Source organism: Strongylocentrotus purpuratus, unplaced genomic scaffold, assembly GCF_000002235.5.
Source record: "Strongylocentrotus purpuratus isolate Spur 01 unplaced genomic scaffold, Spur_5.0 spur5_scaffold_8, whole genome shotgun sequence".
NCBI lineage: Eukaryota > Metazoa > Echinodermata > Echinoidea > Camarodonta > Strongylocentrotidae > Strongylocentrotus > Strongylocentrotus purpuratus.
In genome coordinates this window covers 13,303,986-13,319,566 of record NW_022145614.1, presented here as the reverse complement: position 1 = coordinate 13,319,566, position 15,581 = coordinate 13,303,986, and the positions used below count along the sequence as shown (strand labels likewise).

Sequence of the window (15,581 nt, the reverse complement as noted above, 5' to 3'; positions counted from 1 at the left end):
AGCCCCCACCTCGGGGGGGGGGGGGGGGGACTGGGCACATTCAGTGTGCTCCGTTTTTATTTAGTGTATATTATCATCACACAACATAATGATACGTAATGAGCTTATACGCATTACTTTTTTATTTTAACGACAGTCTCGCATACTTTTGCGTTCTTAGTAGACGTGATGATTTGAGCGGGACCTGATCAGGGTTCGAACCTCAATCATGGACTCATTTTGAACACATTGCAAAACTCCATGTGCAGGTTACATCATTTTCGCCACTGTAAACTGTGTGCTGTAATCTTGTTTGATATAACATTTATTTATTTATTTCGTTTTATTTCAACAGGGTAGCCCCATCAGTACTTAAAATACTCATTCTTGGGGGCCCTGCATAACATAAAATACATATAAAGACATACATATACATGAAAAAATCATCATGTGGTGAGTAGTAAACATACCAGAAAGAATACAGATTAAATCTCAAGTTTAAATTTCAACTCAGCAAGTAAACAAAAAAAATACAAACAAAATCAAGTCTTCAAGAAAATCATACATAAACAAATTTTGAAGAAGATAAAATATTATATTGTGGTGACAGTGTGTCTAAACATAATTATTTGTAATTTGTAGGACATTTATGAGAAATACTGTGATCTTGCAATAGGTAATTACTAAATATTGATGTTTGTGATAGAGGCTACTTATTTGCATGTACTTGGGTTATATTTACATTTTTCTAAAATAACTGGTGCAAAAGGACTGCTTGGTTTGGGCATTTCGTACCTCACTAGGGAGGTTGTTCCATGTCATTGCACCCTCAAAAGAAAAGGCCCTTCTACCATTTTCAGTTTTAATTTTGGGGATGACTAATCTACGAGTATAAGCGATTCTAGTGCTATAACGATGTATTGCTGCAGACTGAGTAAACATGTCTTGAAGACAGGCGTGTACGTAGGAATTTTTCAAGAGGGGGGGGGGGGGGGGGGGGGTTAACATTTATAAATCGGGCCAAAAATTTCGCACCGACTCAGCCGCCCGCTGAATAAGCGCGGGGGGGGGGGGGGGTATGAGGTCACTTTTTTTTTTTGTCCCATAAAAAAAATCGCAACGACTCAGCCGACCGCTAAATAAGCGGGGGGGGGGGGCGGGCGGTAAGAGGACCTAAGAGGTAAGAGGTCACCCTTTTTTAGGTCAGCCACGGGAATAATTTTTTTTTTTTTTTTTTTTTTAATTAAAAAAAAAAAATCCAAGGGGGGGGGTTTAGGGGGTATGAGGGGGTTTACACACAAAAAAATACCAAGGGGGGGGGGGGGGGGTTAACCCCCCAAACACCCCCCTGTGTACGCGTCTGCTTGAAGATATGAGGGGGAAATACCGTTTACAATATCGAACATAAGTTTACATTTATGGAATTGCCAACGTTTTTCCATGTTCATCCACTTGAGTTTTGAGAACATTTCTGAACTTGGTGTAAGTACATTCATTTGGAGAACAATCCAAGTCATCTGTTTATGCAACTTAATCAGTGTATCCCGAAGACCTTGATTACAATTTGACCATGAGGTGCACTGGTGCAGCAAAAATCAAAATATGGTAATACCAGTGCATTTGCACTTAATCAGTGTATCCCGAAGACCTTGATTACAATTTGACCATGAGGTGCAGCAATAATCAAAATATGGTAATACCAGTAAATTTGCTAATTATACCGATTTTGGTATACTGTGTCTTATGTCCTTGAAATAAAGTAGACACTGAACCTCTAGGAAATATACATGTTCGTGGATGTCTATTCATTTATCATGACCAGTTGACGAACTGGGGCATTTTCCAAAGATTACATAAATTATAACACTTCATTTTATCTATACATAATTATCTGGCGGTTACGGTGTAAACCACTTTCTACCATTATGATTTATGAAGGACCAACGAATAGAATCTTAAAGATTTGCTTGATAACTTGATACCAGTTCCCAAAACAACAGGGAATTCCATTGATAATTTTAGGTTAGCACCCACTAAACAGTCAGACTATCACGTACACGAATTTGGCGAAATATTGAAGCAACGATGTCACACCAGGGCAAAACAACGTTTGTGCTCGAGGGGAGAAATACGTGAGTCTACAACACGTATATTTTCCTTATCGGTGAAGACGGAAGAGTATTTTTAACTTTTAACGATAAGATGTCGTCACAACATCTTGGATACCCGTCTCAGCGCGCTGAATAGGAAGGCGCACAGATTATGATGCGTTTCATTGGCAGCTCGCGGAGCAAGATGCCAAGAGCCTTGTCCGATTTTCCGGGAAATTACCTCACGATATTCGAGGCTTCCATTCTTGTCGACTTCTTGAAGCAGTCTGGGTTCTTTTTCGTTTTTGCTCAGCTTTCCCCTTTCATTATCAGGAAGTCGTGGTCTAGACATTACTCACGGAGATCAATTAACTCGAGCAATGCCCGACACGCACGCCTATTGTTATTGTCTGAGGATGAGGTGGAAATATGAACGGCACGCGATGCGAAGAAGAGATGAGGAGAGAGAGTCAGGGAGAGAGAGAGGGAGATGGAGGGAGATGGAAGAGAAAAGAGAGAGAGAGAGGGAGCCTGAGAGAGAGAAAGAGAGAGAGAGAGAGAGAGAGAGAGGGATAGAGAGAGGGATAGAGAGAGGGGTAAAAGAGGATCGAGAGAAAATAGACAGAAAGTAGGGGGAGAAAGGAAGTTAGGAAGGAGAGAGATGAGGAGGGAGGGTGTAGAGAAAGAAAGAGAGTTGGATATACGATTAATATTCACGAGTTAAATGGAATGACCGATACAGTTACCCCCCCCCCCCCCCCCCCCAACAAAAATAAAAGAGAGAGAAAAAAGAGAAGGGATAAAGAGCAACCAAAGGACAGAGAAGAGAATACTAAAGATAGAATTAGGAGAGACTGAAAGAGACTGAAAGAGACTGAAAGAGACAGAGGGAAGTGATAGAGAATAATAGTCTAAATCACATTAGACCCGGTGAGATGCTTCACAACTTCAAAGTACTACACTGATATTGTAGGATGAAAATCCTCATAGAATAACAATTCTAATTGAAATGTGTATGCAAAGAAATGAATATTAACTCCCCCCCCCCCCCCCCAAAAAAAAAAAAAAAAAAAAAAAAAAAATAATAAAATAGTTCAATAACAGTCCTCTTCCATGGCTAAACATCCATCGTCTGTGACAGACATGATGTAGGTATACTTATCATGTATTTAGGAACAAGGTGAAAATCAATTTTGTTTTCAGTTTTAATTCTTTAGATTTTTTAGATATTCAGATGGTTTACTGATTTAAAAGAAGTATAATATATTATATCAAAACAGATAAAACCCAAAATTGACAAAAATAAAATGATCATTTACAAGAGAATCATGGGAGGAAACTTGAGTGACCGTTTTTGAAATTGGAAGTAAAGAGGCACAAAACATTATGCTTTCAATACACAAACTACTGGGGGTTTCGTGCGTCAATTTTAATTTCATATAATCTAATTTAAAGAGGGAAAATCTTTTGCTTTAGTCTTTGGGTGTTATCACCAAATCTAAAATTGTACAGAAAAGGACAGGAGAAGGATAGATAACATTTGTGGGGCATTAATCCTCATTACTGTCATTTATGACTTAAGGGCGTAGGGGTCCCCTAGTTGATAAGCATAGTAGCATACACATTATACAAATTATTATTCAATAAAATCTGAGAATGTATAGTATTATCTAGATCTGTTAGGAATAAATCATTGTCAAAATAATTCCATAAATTGGGGTAAACATTTTTTTTCCAACTTTATGAGCAACAGTGTAGTTTGGGTCTGAACGGTTAGACTAAGCTGATGAGTGGGTGTGGTGTGGGGTGTTTCCTTCCCCCCTCCTCAATTTGACGGCCTTCGAGATGAATTAAGTAACCGCACTTTGTATTTTTGAAACCTTATCACAATCATGGACAGTGATCTTCACAGGATCTCTCGAGTCCCATTTCTATTGATTTGCGATGCCTCACGGCTAAATTTGAAGATACGAACTTGCATATCATTTTTATATTGCTTGCAATTCTTTTTTATTCTTTTTTGTAAAAGATTTTCTTTCGAAAAAAAACACAATATTAACATTTTCGGAAAATGTTGACACTTTCATAAGCTTTTCAAATGATGACGTGACCCCCTTTCTTTTGGTGACGAAGATGATGATGATGATGATGATGACGATAATGATGATCATCATCATTATCGTCGCCCTCATCATCGTTGTCAAAATGAGCGTAGTGGTGGTGACGATGATGAGGAGGATAATGATACGAATGGCGAAAACTAACGGCTGGAGGAGTAGATAATACATACTAAATTGTTGAGGAAGAAGTTCCTTTACAGCGCAACATAGTGAAACATGTGAAAGGAATTCTCTGCTTTAAAATGACAACATCTATGAACTTGATTTGACAGCTTTACAACTTCGACGAAGATTCAATCACCCCGCCTTTCTCGATTCATTAATCGACTTGCTTTTGGCGGCAAACGTTAGCGAATTATTCCACGGTAAACTAATTATCGTAAAAAGCACGTCTAGCCAACGAGGAACTCATGTCATCCAATTAGAAACTCAGTAAAACACGAATGCTTGTTAGAAAAATCACTTTCAAGCAAAGGGATGTTGTCGGGTGGATGATGCCTTTATCTGCATACATGGAAGGACGTGAGTGTGCGAACAATATAGAAAGTGGAGCTGTATGAAGTTGTGTCAATCCTAAATCTTTGGTATGATTTACGCAATAAAAACATCACATGATTTAAGTTAATAATAATAATGATATATGAGATTCGTAAGGCGCCGAATCCACTTGAAAACAAAATGCTCAATCAAGGCGCACTCGTGAAACAAAAACAAAACAAATAAGAATACAGAAAGGCATCTGCATTATAAACAAAGGAACAGAACTTAGAACATATATGAAAATGACTGAACATTAATTATATATGCCGAATTAAACATACATGTTTTGAGATTATTTTGAAACACTTCAACTGATCTGTAATACGAGTCTCTTGAAGGAGAGCATTCCAAAGATAAGGCCTTTCGCGACCAAAGGTTCTTTTCCTCCAATTACTATTTAGCTTATGACCAACAAGATATCTGGATATTATTAGAGAGCGTAATGATCTGAACGGAATGTTTCATTTCATTTCCTTTATTTATTTAAACACGGTATTTTGTTATCCAGTTCCATCCAGTTAACATGGACTTTCTGAAAACAGCCGTTTAGGCTGAGAGAAACGACTTTTCAGAAAGTCTGTGTTAACTGAATAAAAAATATACAGATTATATCACAAACAAAAACCAGTAACAAAAGATAACAAAACATGAACATAATTATATTAAATTATACAAAATAAACGAATCAAATCAAAACAAAGGAAAACATAATTGGTATGGGTAACTATGAAGAATAAGAAGAAAAAAAAGTGAATTATTATAATGTACAAAATACAAATTTGTTAATGATTTGTTAATGATACAAAATTCAAATTTTTTAATGATTTATCACAGTAATATTGGAGCAGAATCATGAAAAATAAGAGCAAAGAATTTTAAAACCAATGCGCTCACTCATGGGCAACCAATGGAGTGATTTGATGACTGGTGTGATGTGACTGTGTTTTCGTAGCTATAAAAGCATCATTATGTTTTAATACAGATAACGGATACCCAGGTAAACATAAATAGGCATATTTTTCATTAAAAATATTGTTTAATCATCACTTTGGTGAAAATATCTATCCGATAGTACAACCGCAAAATTGAAGTAAAAAACAAATAACAAAACAAGAACAAGAATAACAATGTGAAAAGTTTTATTGATGATATCGCTTGATCTATAAGAAATAGCGATTATGTTACCATGCACGTAAAATGTAATAACATTCAAAGTCTACAAGCCAATATTTCCATCCTGACGATTGATAATCAAACAGAAAATGAGTAGTCGAATAAATGATCCATCTGCTATGAGCGAGTGGGCAAAGTTTAAAGGTATAGTTGAGTATTGGTAATTTCCAAAGTGCCCCTCCAAAACAGATTTGGTTTATTTCAGTACCATATGAAAGATCATCGAAAAAAACATGGGAGATGATAATAATTCCAAATCAAATGCTCTAATTGTTGTGCAATTTGCTTTCAAAACATTATATAAAAGTGTTTGACGTCCGGACATCACTTTTGACTTTCGACGGTTTATTTTTTGAATTTACGTGTTTAGCTCCCTCTATGTCATTTAACAAAACAACCAGCGTATTTACAACGAGTGTTTGAGTTCGTTGGTACGTACAGTACAGGTAGCTAGCAGGCGGGTATCCGACCGCGCGCTAGTAATACAGTACAGCTGATCCAGCCAATACGCTGCTTTCACGTAAAGTATAACACGCACAGCTCAGATCAGATTATCACCGGCGCCGATCGAACGCTAGACAGCTACAGACAAGCTTTGATTGAAATACGATAACGAGATCGAGATTGGAAAAGGAGCTCGAGGTCACGGACGATGGCCGACTCGGACTCAGCTAGTGCTAAGGCTACGCTAAATCGGAATAAGACTAAGTAAGACGGTAAGAGGAAGGAGAGAAACAAGCAATGGCAGCTCGACCATCCGGCCCAGAGGAGGCGCGGGAGTGGCTGTGAACAAGGCCAGGGTACGGCGGAGAAACTTCGCGAGCTGCAGGCGGCCTTCTCGTTGCCGAGTCTAGAGGATGCCATAGACCCTATGGCTATGCCAGCTCACTGAGAGGTAAGTTGAAATGATATACGCCCCACTGCATTGGGTAGGCCTACCGTTTTAATTTGATCTAGTCTAGAGACTAGATGCATGGAATCGGCAAATTTAAGAAATTACGTTTTGTTATCTCTTGCCTTGGATTTTTAATTCAGATTTCATGAATCATATGATATTGATAGTCTAGCCTAGGTCTACAGTAGACCGAAAGCTTCAGTCTCTATATCGTCGGTTGTTCCACTGAGACTACGTCTGGCTCCACTAGACCTCCGGATGAATTTGGTTCAAATGAAAATATTGGAAGCATATGCGATCCTACAATATTCAGTGAACGTTGTCGCGTTGAAATCGAGTCTAAAGTGATGAAATTGTAAATAATAATCTCTTTATGGGGTATACTATAACTCTCTCTCAAGGTCAATATATTAATTCACCTATACAACAAGCTACAATTGACCGATTGGCTATTACCTTTTTGAAATTATATATCACAACTACATATTCCGGGATTTTTATGGTAGCAGCTACCGTTGTACGACCGTAGGCGCTATTTTAAATTTATCAAAATTTACCGGGAGCACCGGTAAATTTTTATATTCAATTTTTTTCGAAAGCAGAAGTGTTTTAGGAGCTAAATTTTCTAGTGCTTATAATACTTCCACAGGGGCATCCAAATATATCAAAATTGTAAAGAATCACTATCCACCCAATTTTCAAAATTTCCCAAAACTTTGTAATAGACCCTACCTTTAATGTCCCTCGTTACAACTGCAGTTTTCTTCGTAATGATGACGTGCAGGGCTAGTCAACCGGGTAAACATCCTGCTCTTTTTAAAAGTCGACAAGGTTGTACTATAGCTTGCTTGAGATGTGACTGTCTCATCTATATTTATCTCTACCAAAGAGTGTCTCAACTTCACATACATGACAGAGAACCAATGCATCAGTTATTAGTCATGCAAATTCCAAATCTGGCTAGCTGTGATAATTATTAGAGAATGCCATCTTCAAAATAATTTCTTTTGGTGATTTAAAATCTGAATGTTTTTTACTTTGTGAATGACTTTCATTTCTTCACTTTTTACAGATATGAAGAACAGACAACACAATCCATCCCCAGCGAAGAAATTCCAAGCAGCAGTAGGGGAATTAGCAGGTGAATACGGTAGTACAAGTCACGTTTGACCGCAAATTCATGGAGAACTTGGCCTACTCTGCTGATTTGCTCGCTTCAGGTAGGATTCTGTATACATGTACGAAAGGCTCTGTAAATTGAGAGGAATTTAATGAGAATGCGTTCATTACGTACATGTTTGCAAGATTGAGCTCTTTTTCGGTTATGACCTATAAAATTGGGACATATCAGCAGGTCAAGATAATGCATCTTATTTGCTCATGTGTATGACATGGGATTTTCAATATTGATTTTGTGGTATGAAAATAATGAAATGCCCTATCATTTATATCAGTTTTTATTTTGTTTTCATAATTCCTTAGGCACACCAGCATGCTCGAGTGTTTCCACAACCACATACTGATGTATGCTTCCAAGCGGTATTCCTTTGAGTAAGTATTTTTAGTATCATTTTGTATGTTTGAAGTAAGATTGTCTGTGGAAAAGTTGAAACATATCATTACAGTACGGTTACAGTTACAATATCATATTTTGAAGCAAATAGCAAAGTTAATGAGAAATTATGAATGACATCTATATAAATGCTGAAATCACTTTTGGATGCATGCAGAGTCTTGAAACAGCAGACTTTGTATCGTACTTGTGTCGGTACCTGATGTTAAGTCAAGTTGGAGTGGTTGTAGCAGGGAAATGTAACTACCTTTAATTAAGAGTCAATAATTTACAACACAAATCCAGAACTGAAGTGAATGGCTCGTATTCACAAAGGAGGTTTGTACAAACCATGGTTTGGCCAAGGTTTACATCTATGGAATGCCATTTGTAAACTGATGGAGAAGGAATGTAAACTCCATACTTGTTAACAATGTTAATTTACAATTTACGGTATGCGAACAGCATTCCATAGATGTAAACCATCGTCAAACCATGGTTTGTACAAACCATGGTTTGTACAAACCTCCTACAAACCTCCTTTGTGACTACGGGCCAATGAGTCTGAGATTTGTCTAAAGCATTTACTATTCATTCATCATGGTAGTGGTAATACCAATTGTTTGTCTTATCCATCCAGCTACCCAGCAAACCGGGCAAGGAATTTGCTTGCGGTCATCGACTACATGGCACACAAGGACAGGCCCGACCAGATTGATGAACAAGGCAATACAAAGTGAGTGGAAATTAGAAAGAAAAAAAGGTTTTCTTTTCTTTCTTGTTTTTCCTATTTTTTTTGGACATTTTTTTTTAGATGGACAAGGCAATCCAAAGTGGGTGGAGTAAAAAAAAAACATGATTTTTTGTTTTCCCTGTGTAGTTGGACAGGGCAATCCGAATTGGCAGTTCTTTCCCATGAAATTTATCAATTTTGGGGAAATTATTAAATATCTAATTGTCCTTCCTGGGAACGCCCCTTTTAAATCGCCAAAATATGACGTCATCTAAAGAAGTTGTCCCTGTACACGACGCACATGCGGACTTGGATTCAGTGTAATAATATACTTGGTGTGTAATGCAAGGTTCTGGAGTCATCAAAATCATCATAAATTTGGCAGAGTTTTGGTAAAGTAACAATCACTTACACAGAAAGATGTATATGGGACAACACACATGGTGTCGGCCTGTCGGGGCTAGTACTACCCTGATTTCCTTATCTTTCTATGCTCATTACTCAGCCAGTATACATTTTCTTCCAAAATTGTTTGGCACATGACATTTATTTGTAATCTTGAACATTCAGTGTAAGTTTCGTTAGATTCTGTGAGAATTCATTTTCTTTTTTTACCAGAACTCAAGTTTATCTTTAAGAGATATGAATCATTTCCAATTGACAAGAATGATTGTGCAATATAATGCAACTTGTTACATTTTGCATGTTCTTTTATTTTATGATACAGATATGTTGCAGTATGGTCAAAGCGTGCCAACAACTACGTGGCCCGGAAGGAGAAGGTCCCCAAGACCTACCCCTACATGTATGTACAAGGACTCATCGGTGCGATACTGGAACGCAGAGAACAGGACCAAGGACCACTGTTCTCGAAGGCTGTTCTGCTCCCTGATGACCCTAGACACACAAGGCCCAGGCTTGCACCATTTCCTCCACCACAACTTGATGTGATCCTAGCCAGGAGACTAGGCCGATTAGAGAAATCCATGTAATCCTCTGTAGTGAACAATTGGGATTGTCTGACTTGAGAACTGCTTTTTTTCGAGCAGAGACTAAGGGATCCAAATGGCGTCCTTCCGTCCATCCTCCGTGACTGTACACAAATTTGAATGAAGTCTAATGTGAAATCTTACCTGCAAAAATCAATTAGGGTTGCTAACTTTCCAACCCTGCATCTGTTTGTAACCATACTTGATTGGTACATGTAGATGCCCTTTATTGGCCTCCATGATATTCTGGAGTTGAAGGTCACATAAGTAGGTCAAAGGTCAAATGAGGTTCATTGTTGCATGATTGCATGATTGCATGCAAGACTCTTAATCGCCTCGATTTAATTTGTCCATGTGGCATGTTTTTAGGCTATCTTGAGGATTGGTTGGAACTTAACATTTTGGACTCATTTGGTTGCTAATGATTTTGTGGTCCGGAGGTGAAAGATTGCATGGCTTAGCATTACGAGCATGTATTCTTGATATGTCAGAGACCCTTTGACAAAATACCACCAAACTTGATACTAGAGTGTCCCTGGGGATCATGGGGATGTGGTTATCTATCAGTATAAAAAAAAAGTCACATAACGCATGATATACATGTACCAGAAATAAATTGTTATTGTTGCTAGATTAGCCACCATGCTTGGCACTTGTATATTGTATTACAATAAGAGGTTGGCAAGTTTACAAATGGAAGAAATGTAGGAATATAAAAGACAAATTGTGACATCAGTGTATAAAAGCTCTATGTGATTTATACAATTCATAATTTGTGATAAAATCAGTGCTTGCTCATGTGGAAATGGTGGATATTTCAATTTGTATCTATTTGGCAACCTATATTCCTTGAAGAAGTTACGGTAGTAATTATAAAATTTACAGCCAAGAGGTCAAACCATGAGTCAACAATGTGTTTGGTTTTAGTGACTGTGCATGTAACTGAGGTGACAGTCGATCATGAAAAAGACTATACTTCGGAACCTGTTGAAAATCAACATGGACAGAAGAAAGATTTGTAGAATATCTTATTGTAAATAGTCTTCATTTTTTGTTTAATGCAATCAATGTGACTAAAATAATGCAAGCGAAAAAGAGAAATGATCACAAGACAGCAAAACAGTTGGTTTCATGCATCATTTGAATCAATGAACGTGAATCAGCTCAACGCCAAAGTATTGCGGTTCAAGGTTATACCATCAAGAGATATGCTGCCTGTAACTACTTTGTAGTTTGAAAGGGTGTATAAAGGAATAAGGATACAGTTGGGCAGGCGAGTCTTTCTGTTGGTCTATTGTAAAAAACTGGGTCAAATTTTTTCCAATTTTTACGCAAATTGTAATAAAACTTGGTATACCGATTGACCCGAGGGTGTGCAAGACACATTTGTTGTGTCTGTCTGTTAAGGTACCTCCATGGTAACCAAGCTTTGCACAAAGAATACAATTTTGTTTTAATAATCTTGTGGAGCATATTCTTTCCAAGTTTTAGCAATTTTATAGTTTTGGTATCTTTGATGAGGCATTATAATAACAGTATAAAACTCAATGCATGTGCAGTGTGTAAAATAAGTATGTGAGCAAACTATTGGAAGTAGTTTGATCGATTCATATGAAACTCAGTACACACAACGCAGAATTGTCTTTTGTGTGCGTATAGGACATGACCAGTTTTGAAATGTCTGTGCTATTTTTTTGAAAAACCTTATGTTGGATGTTAATCACTTGAGGTGATATTCATAGTCGAGCATTAGGGAAGATGAAAGACATATATACCTAACTATACTTAATTTTGTGCTGAAACTGATGTGATTCAGGATTTGAGATCGATATGGAGTATGTATACATGTATACTCGTACGAATCATTCAGACAATTTTTAAAGCATTTATATATAAAGTAAGATGTGAAACTTAAAAGATAAAACCAGTTATGGTCATGCGACTGCATTGTGAAAGGATTGTTGTGGAATCGATCAGAAAAGGTTGATCATCTAGCATATAAGTCTTGGTGTGTACTGCAAGGTTCTAGAATCATCGAAATGATAAAAAGATTGGCCCAGTCTTGGTAAAGTTACAAGCACTGTACACAGAAAGATGTATATGGGACTACGCACAAGTGCGCGACACATGCGTTATATCTATCAAGTCCAAATAGATATAATAATTTACCAAATATATCAATTAGTAGGCAGTTTCTCGGCAAAATTTGTATGATCACGTACTAGTCAAAACATTGTGTGCGGGCAAGCACTGAATCAAATGACCGGGGTAATAGTATATTTGTCAAGCGCGTAGAAACATTACTGTTATAGATACTTTTCTTTGGTAAACTTATCTACACATTGCCTATAGAGAATGTCAAGTTTTTATGAAAGACACAAGATAAGATGTATATAAATAAGCAGTAACTAATAAGTAACAAGACATGGTGGTATACAAATAAAGTATATTGCTCCTTCTTAATGACGACGGTTAAAGTTGTCATAGCGATAGATGCTAAATAAAAATGTGCCTTTTTTAATACACATGATCTGTTTGTATGCAATGGTTGGAATCAACATCACGTTTAAATATTGCCTTCAGTACAGCAAGTATAATTTGTATTCATCTGAATAATGTTGTGTAAATTTAACTGTTAGTTATGGCCGAATAAAGCTTTCAATGTACACCATAAAAATATGTTATGTATCTTCATTTTAGCATTACTATAATTATATTAAAATCTTATGTCTTTACACATTTACAAGTTATCACGTACTGACGTAGGTCATGCAATACACAGGCACTGTAGAACACAACTTATTTACAAGAAGTTACAATCACTTTTTTTTTTAAACTTTACAATTGCATGCAGTACCAAAATAAAAATACTAAAAAACACTGCATTATGGACAAGTATGAATCAAGTAAGATGTTAAATTAATTCACTACTGTTATTCATTATAGTATACTGATACAACAATTTTTAATATTTTTTTAAATTTATTTCTTTTTATTTCTCCACTTTCCCTTTAGCCATGTACCTTCATGTTGTTATATATGTTAAAGGTGTCGCTCTGGACCTATAACATATGATAAGACAAAAAATCCACCAGTTATTTCTGATTTCTATCAAATTTTTAGATTTTGTGTTGTTGTTGTTGTTGTTTGGTATTATCGGCGTTTCATTCTTTTTTAGAATATTTACGCCTTTCACTTTATTTCTTTTTTTTTCTTCTATTTTTGGTACTATTTGTCAATTCATATTCATCTCTTTTTTTTGGATAATATAATCTCAGATCTACTGGTCCATGAAAACCCCTCACCGCAATTGGCACCTTCCTGCCAGACCGGCGCGGTACATTGCGCAATCTTCTCGGCCATCATTGGCCTAGGCAACTCTGGTGCCGGTGAGAGGATTCTGGGGTAGATCTTTGGAGTCTCTTGTTTGGGGTTTACCGTCCTCAATCCGTCTTTACTCTTTCTTACCTTTTCTCTTCTAGTATTTTTCCATTTTGTAAAACCTTATTTTTCTATCAAAGTGGGTATCAACATCTTAGGGCATTTGGTTGTCGTGCGATATGTGCCAAAAAAAAAATGTGGATTTAGTAATTCCTTTTTGAATGAAACATGGATTTAGCTTCTTTTGGAATTGAATGGATTTAGCTCCTTTTGGAATGAAACTGTAATAATGTTGTTTACTTTCTTTTCGAAAGGTTATATTTATGTGTGATTTCACTATTATTATTTAAAAGGAAAGGTTTGCTGCTAAATTTGAATAAAATTTCAGTGACTTTATTGAGAAAATATGATTTATTTTTTATTTTTTTAGGTACAATAACATGTTTCATTCCAAAAGGAGCTAAATCCACGAAAATAAAAAATCTAAAAATTTAGTAAACATCAGAAAAGCCGAAGGGAAGATTTTTTTCTTATCATTATTGGCAGATAATCAGGTCCATGCAGGGTGACACCTTTAACATATATAACAACATGAAGGTATACATGGCTAAAGGGAAAGTGGAGAAATAAAAAAGGCAATTTACTCAGAAGTACCCAAAGTGGATTTGGCTCCTTTTGGAATGAAACTCTTCACATATAAAAGGAAGACAAGTAATATAAAAGGAAAAACGAAGGCCCACGTCATTTACATAGAAGGTAGGTGGACAGATAACCTCGATGTTTTTAATCTAATTTCATCTGGGAGATCATTCCACAGCTTTGTTCCTACAAACGAAATACAAAATTGCCCTTGCGTTGTCTCACATATTGGTTGATAGATAGAGTAAGCCACTTTCTTTACACTGTAGAAGTAATCAACTGGGTCATACGACGTACAATACATACACATACACTACTACTAGGTCGAGCGTACTCGCACTACATACACATACAGTATTCGCATATCGCGCTCAAAAACAATAGCGCTACCAGTACCACAGACCATGCAATTATGTGCAGGCCTCGCATACCATAATGTGTACAATATAAATCAGTCAGCGCGCTATAGACATGGTTCGGATATTACTTGCACGCCCATATCCGATCGTCGTCTTGGCGAAAATTCACGGTGTGCTGCCGCTTGACCGAGAGGTGGCGCTATACAATTACACTGAACACGCCTCGAAAGTAAAATTTTTGATAAATAAAATCATTTGCAGTCGAACAGGTTTTTTGCATATAAATTCACTCTAATGTAATATTTCGGATTTATATCTTCAATGATGCATTCTTAGACATTTATTGTATGTTTTTTATGTTTAGATCATAGTTTCGTTCGCTAATGTGAGTATTGACCAACACTCAACTATTCCTTTAATATAAAGACTCCTTGCAAAATTCGTGAATTCAAGGAGAAACGTTGTGAAAACCTGTATAAAGCAAAGCATTTGATAATCATTTCGCTTGGACCCCCCTTCCCCCTCCCCCTCCTCATCCTTCAGCTTTAATGCGCAGACTTTATTTGACCCGACCGACTTCATAAGTTAACTTTCAGGCTATATTGCGTGGTTCGATTTTCGAACCAGGGGGACCAGAGGAATAAAGCAATTTAAATGAGGCTCTTTTGTTTCTTATAAGAACAAATATATTTCTCTTCTTCCTTTTTTTCCCCCAGAAATAAAAATCATTTTGCAAACAAGTTCGCCAAAACATTCTCCAAAATAAAAAATGAAATTTCGAACACTTCGCATAATAATTCATTGGAAAATTTAACATAATTGCTGGACAAGGTGGACATTGCGTTTATTTCGTAAATCATGCGATTTTGTACAAGAAAGAATATTGTCGGGCTACAAACGTCTTTATTTATTAATTCTTACACGCTTGCGATTAAAAAAGAGATAAAAACAAAGGAAAAAAGGAAAAAAAAGAAAAGACCTCTCGCAGACGTTATTCATCCACGATCATACGAGCTTTATGAATCATTGTATGGATTGAAATCTATAATTTTTGGTTCTCTTTTGGCGGGAACGTTTAGGCTAGATGTATGGCGTTCTTAGTCATGACTGACCCTCATTTTAAATATTTTT

The 15,581-nt window shown here is 36.6% G+C and overlaps 1 protein-coding gene across 2 annotated transcripts; it reads left to right on the top strand.

Moving 5' to 3' along the window:
* The first annotated feature begins 6,418 nt into the window (after positions 1–6,418).
* On the top strand, positions 6,419–11,702 carry LOC105440279. 2 transcript variants are annotated; one of them, XM_030975478.1, is made up of 5 exons: positions 6,419–6,797; positions 7,870–7,938; positions 8,280–8,348; positions 8,990–9,085; positions 9,810–11,702. In XM_030975478.1, exons 3-5 carry the CDS (start codon positions 8,290–8,292, stop codon positions 10,072–10,074), a joined length of 420 nt encoding a protein of 139 aa, XP_030831338.1. In that variant the 5' UTR covers positions 6,419–6,797; positions 7,870–7,938; positions 8,280–8,289; the 3' UTR covers positions 10,075–11,702. The 2 variants fall into 2 exon arrangements, with proteins under 2 accessions (XP_030831338.1, XP_030831337.1); XM_030975477.1 differs by lacking the exons at positions 6,419–6,797; positions 7,870–7,938 and adding an exon at positions 7,946–8,017.
* Positions 11,703–15,581: the final 3,879 nt, after the last annotated feature.

Bases quoted from the DNA above. Each gene is read 5' to 3' on its own strand.
- LOC105440279 (XM_030975478.1), top strand. From the start codon at position 8,290: ATGCTCGAGTGTTTCCACAACCACATACTGATGTATGCTTCCAAGCGG. The intron at 8,349-8,989 runs GTAAGTATTTTT...TTATCCATCCAG, and splicing joins TCCAAGCGGTATTCCTTTGA to CTACCCAGCAAACCGGGCAA. The intron at 9,086-9,809 runs GTGAGTGGAAAT...TTTATGATACAG, and splicing joins GATGAACAAGGCAATACAAA to ATATGTTGCAGTATGGTCAA.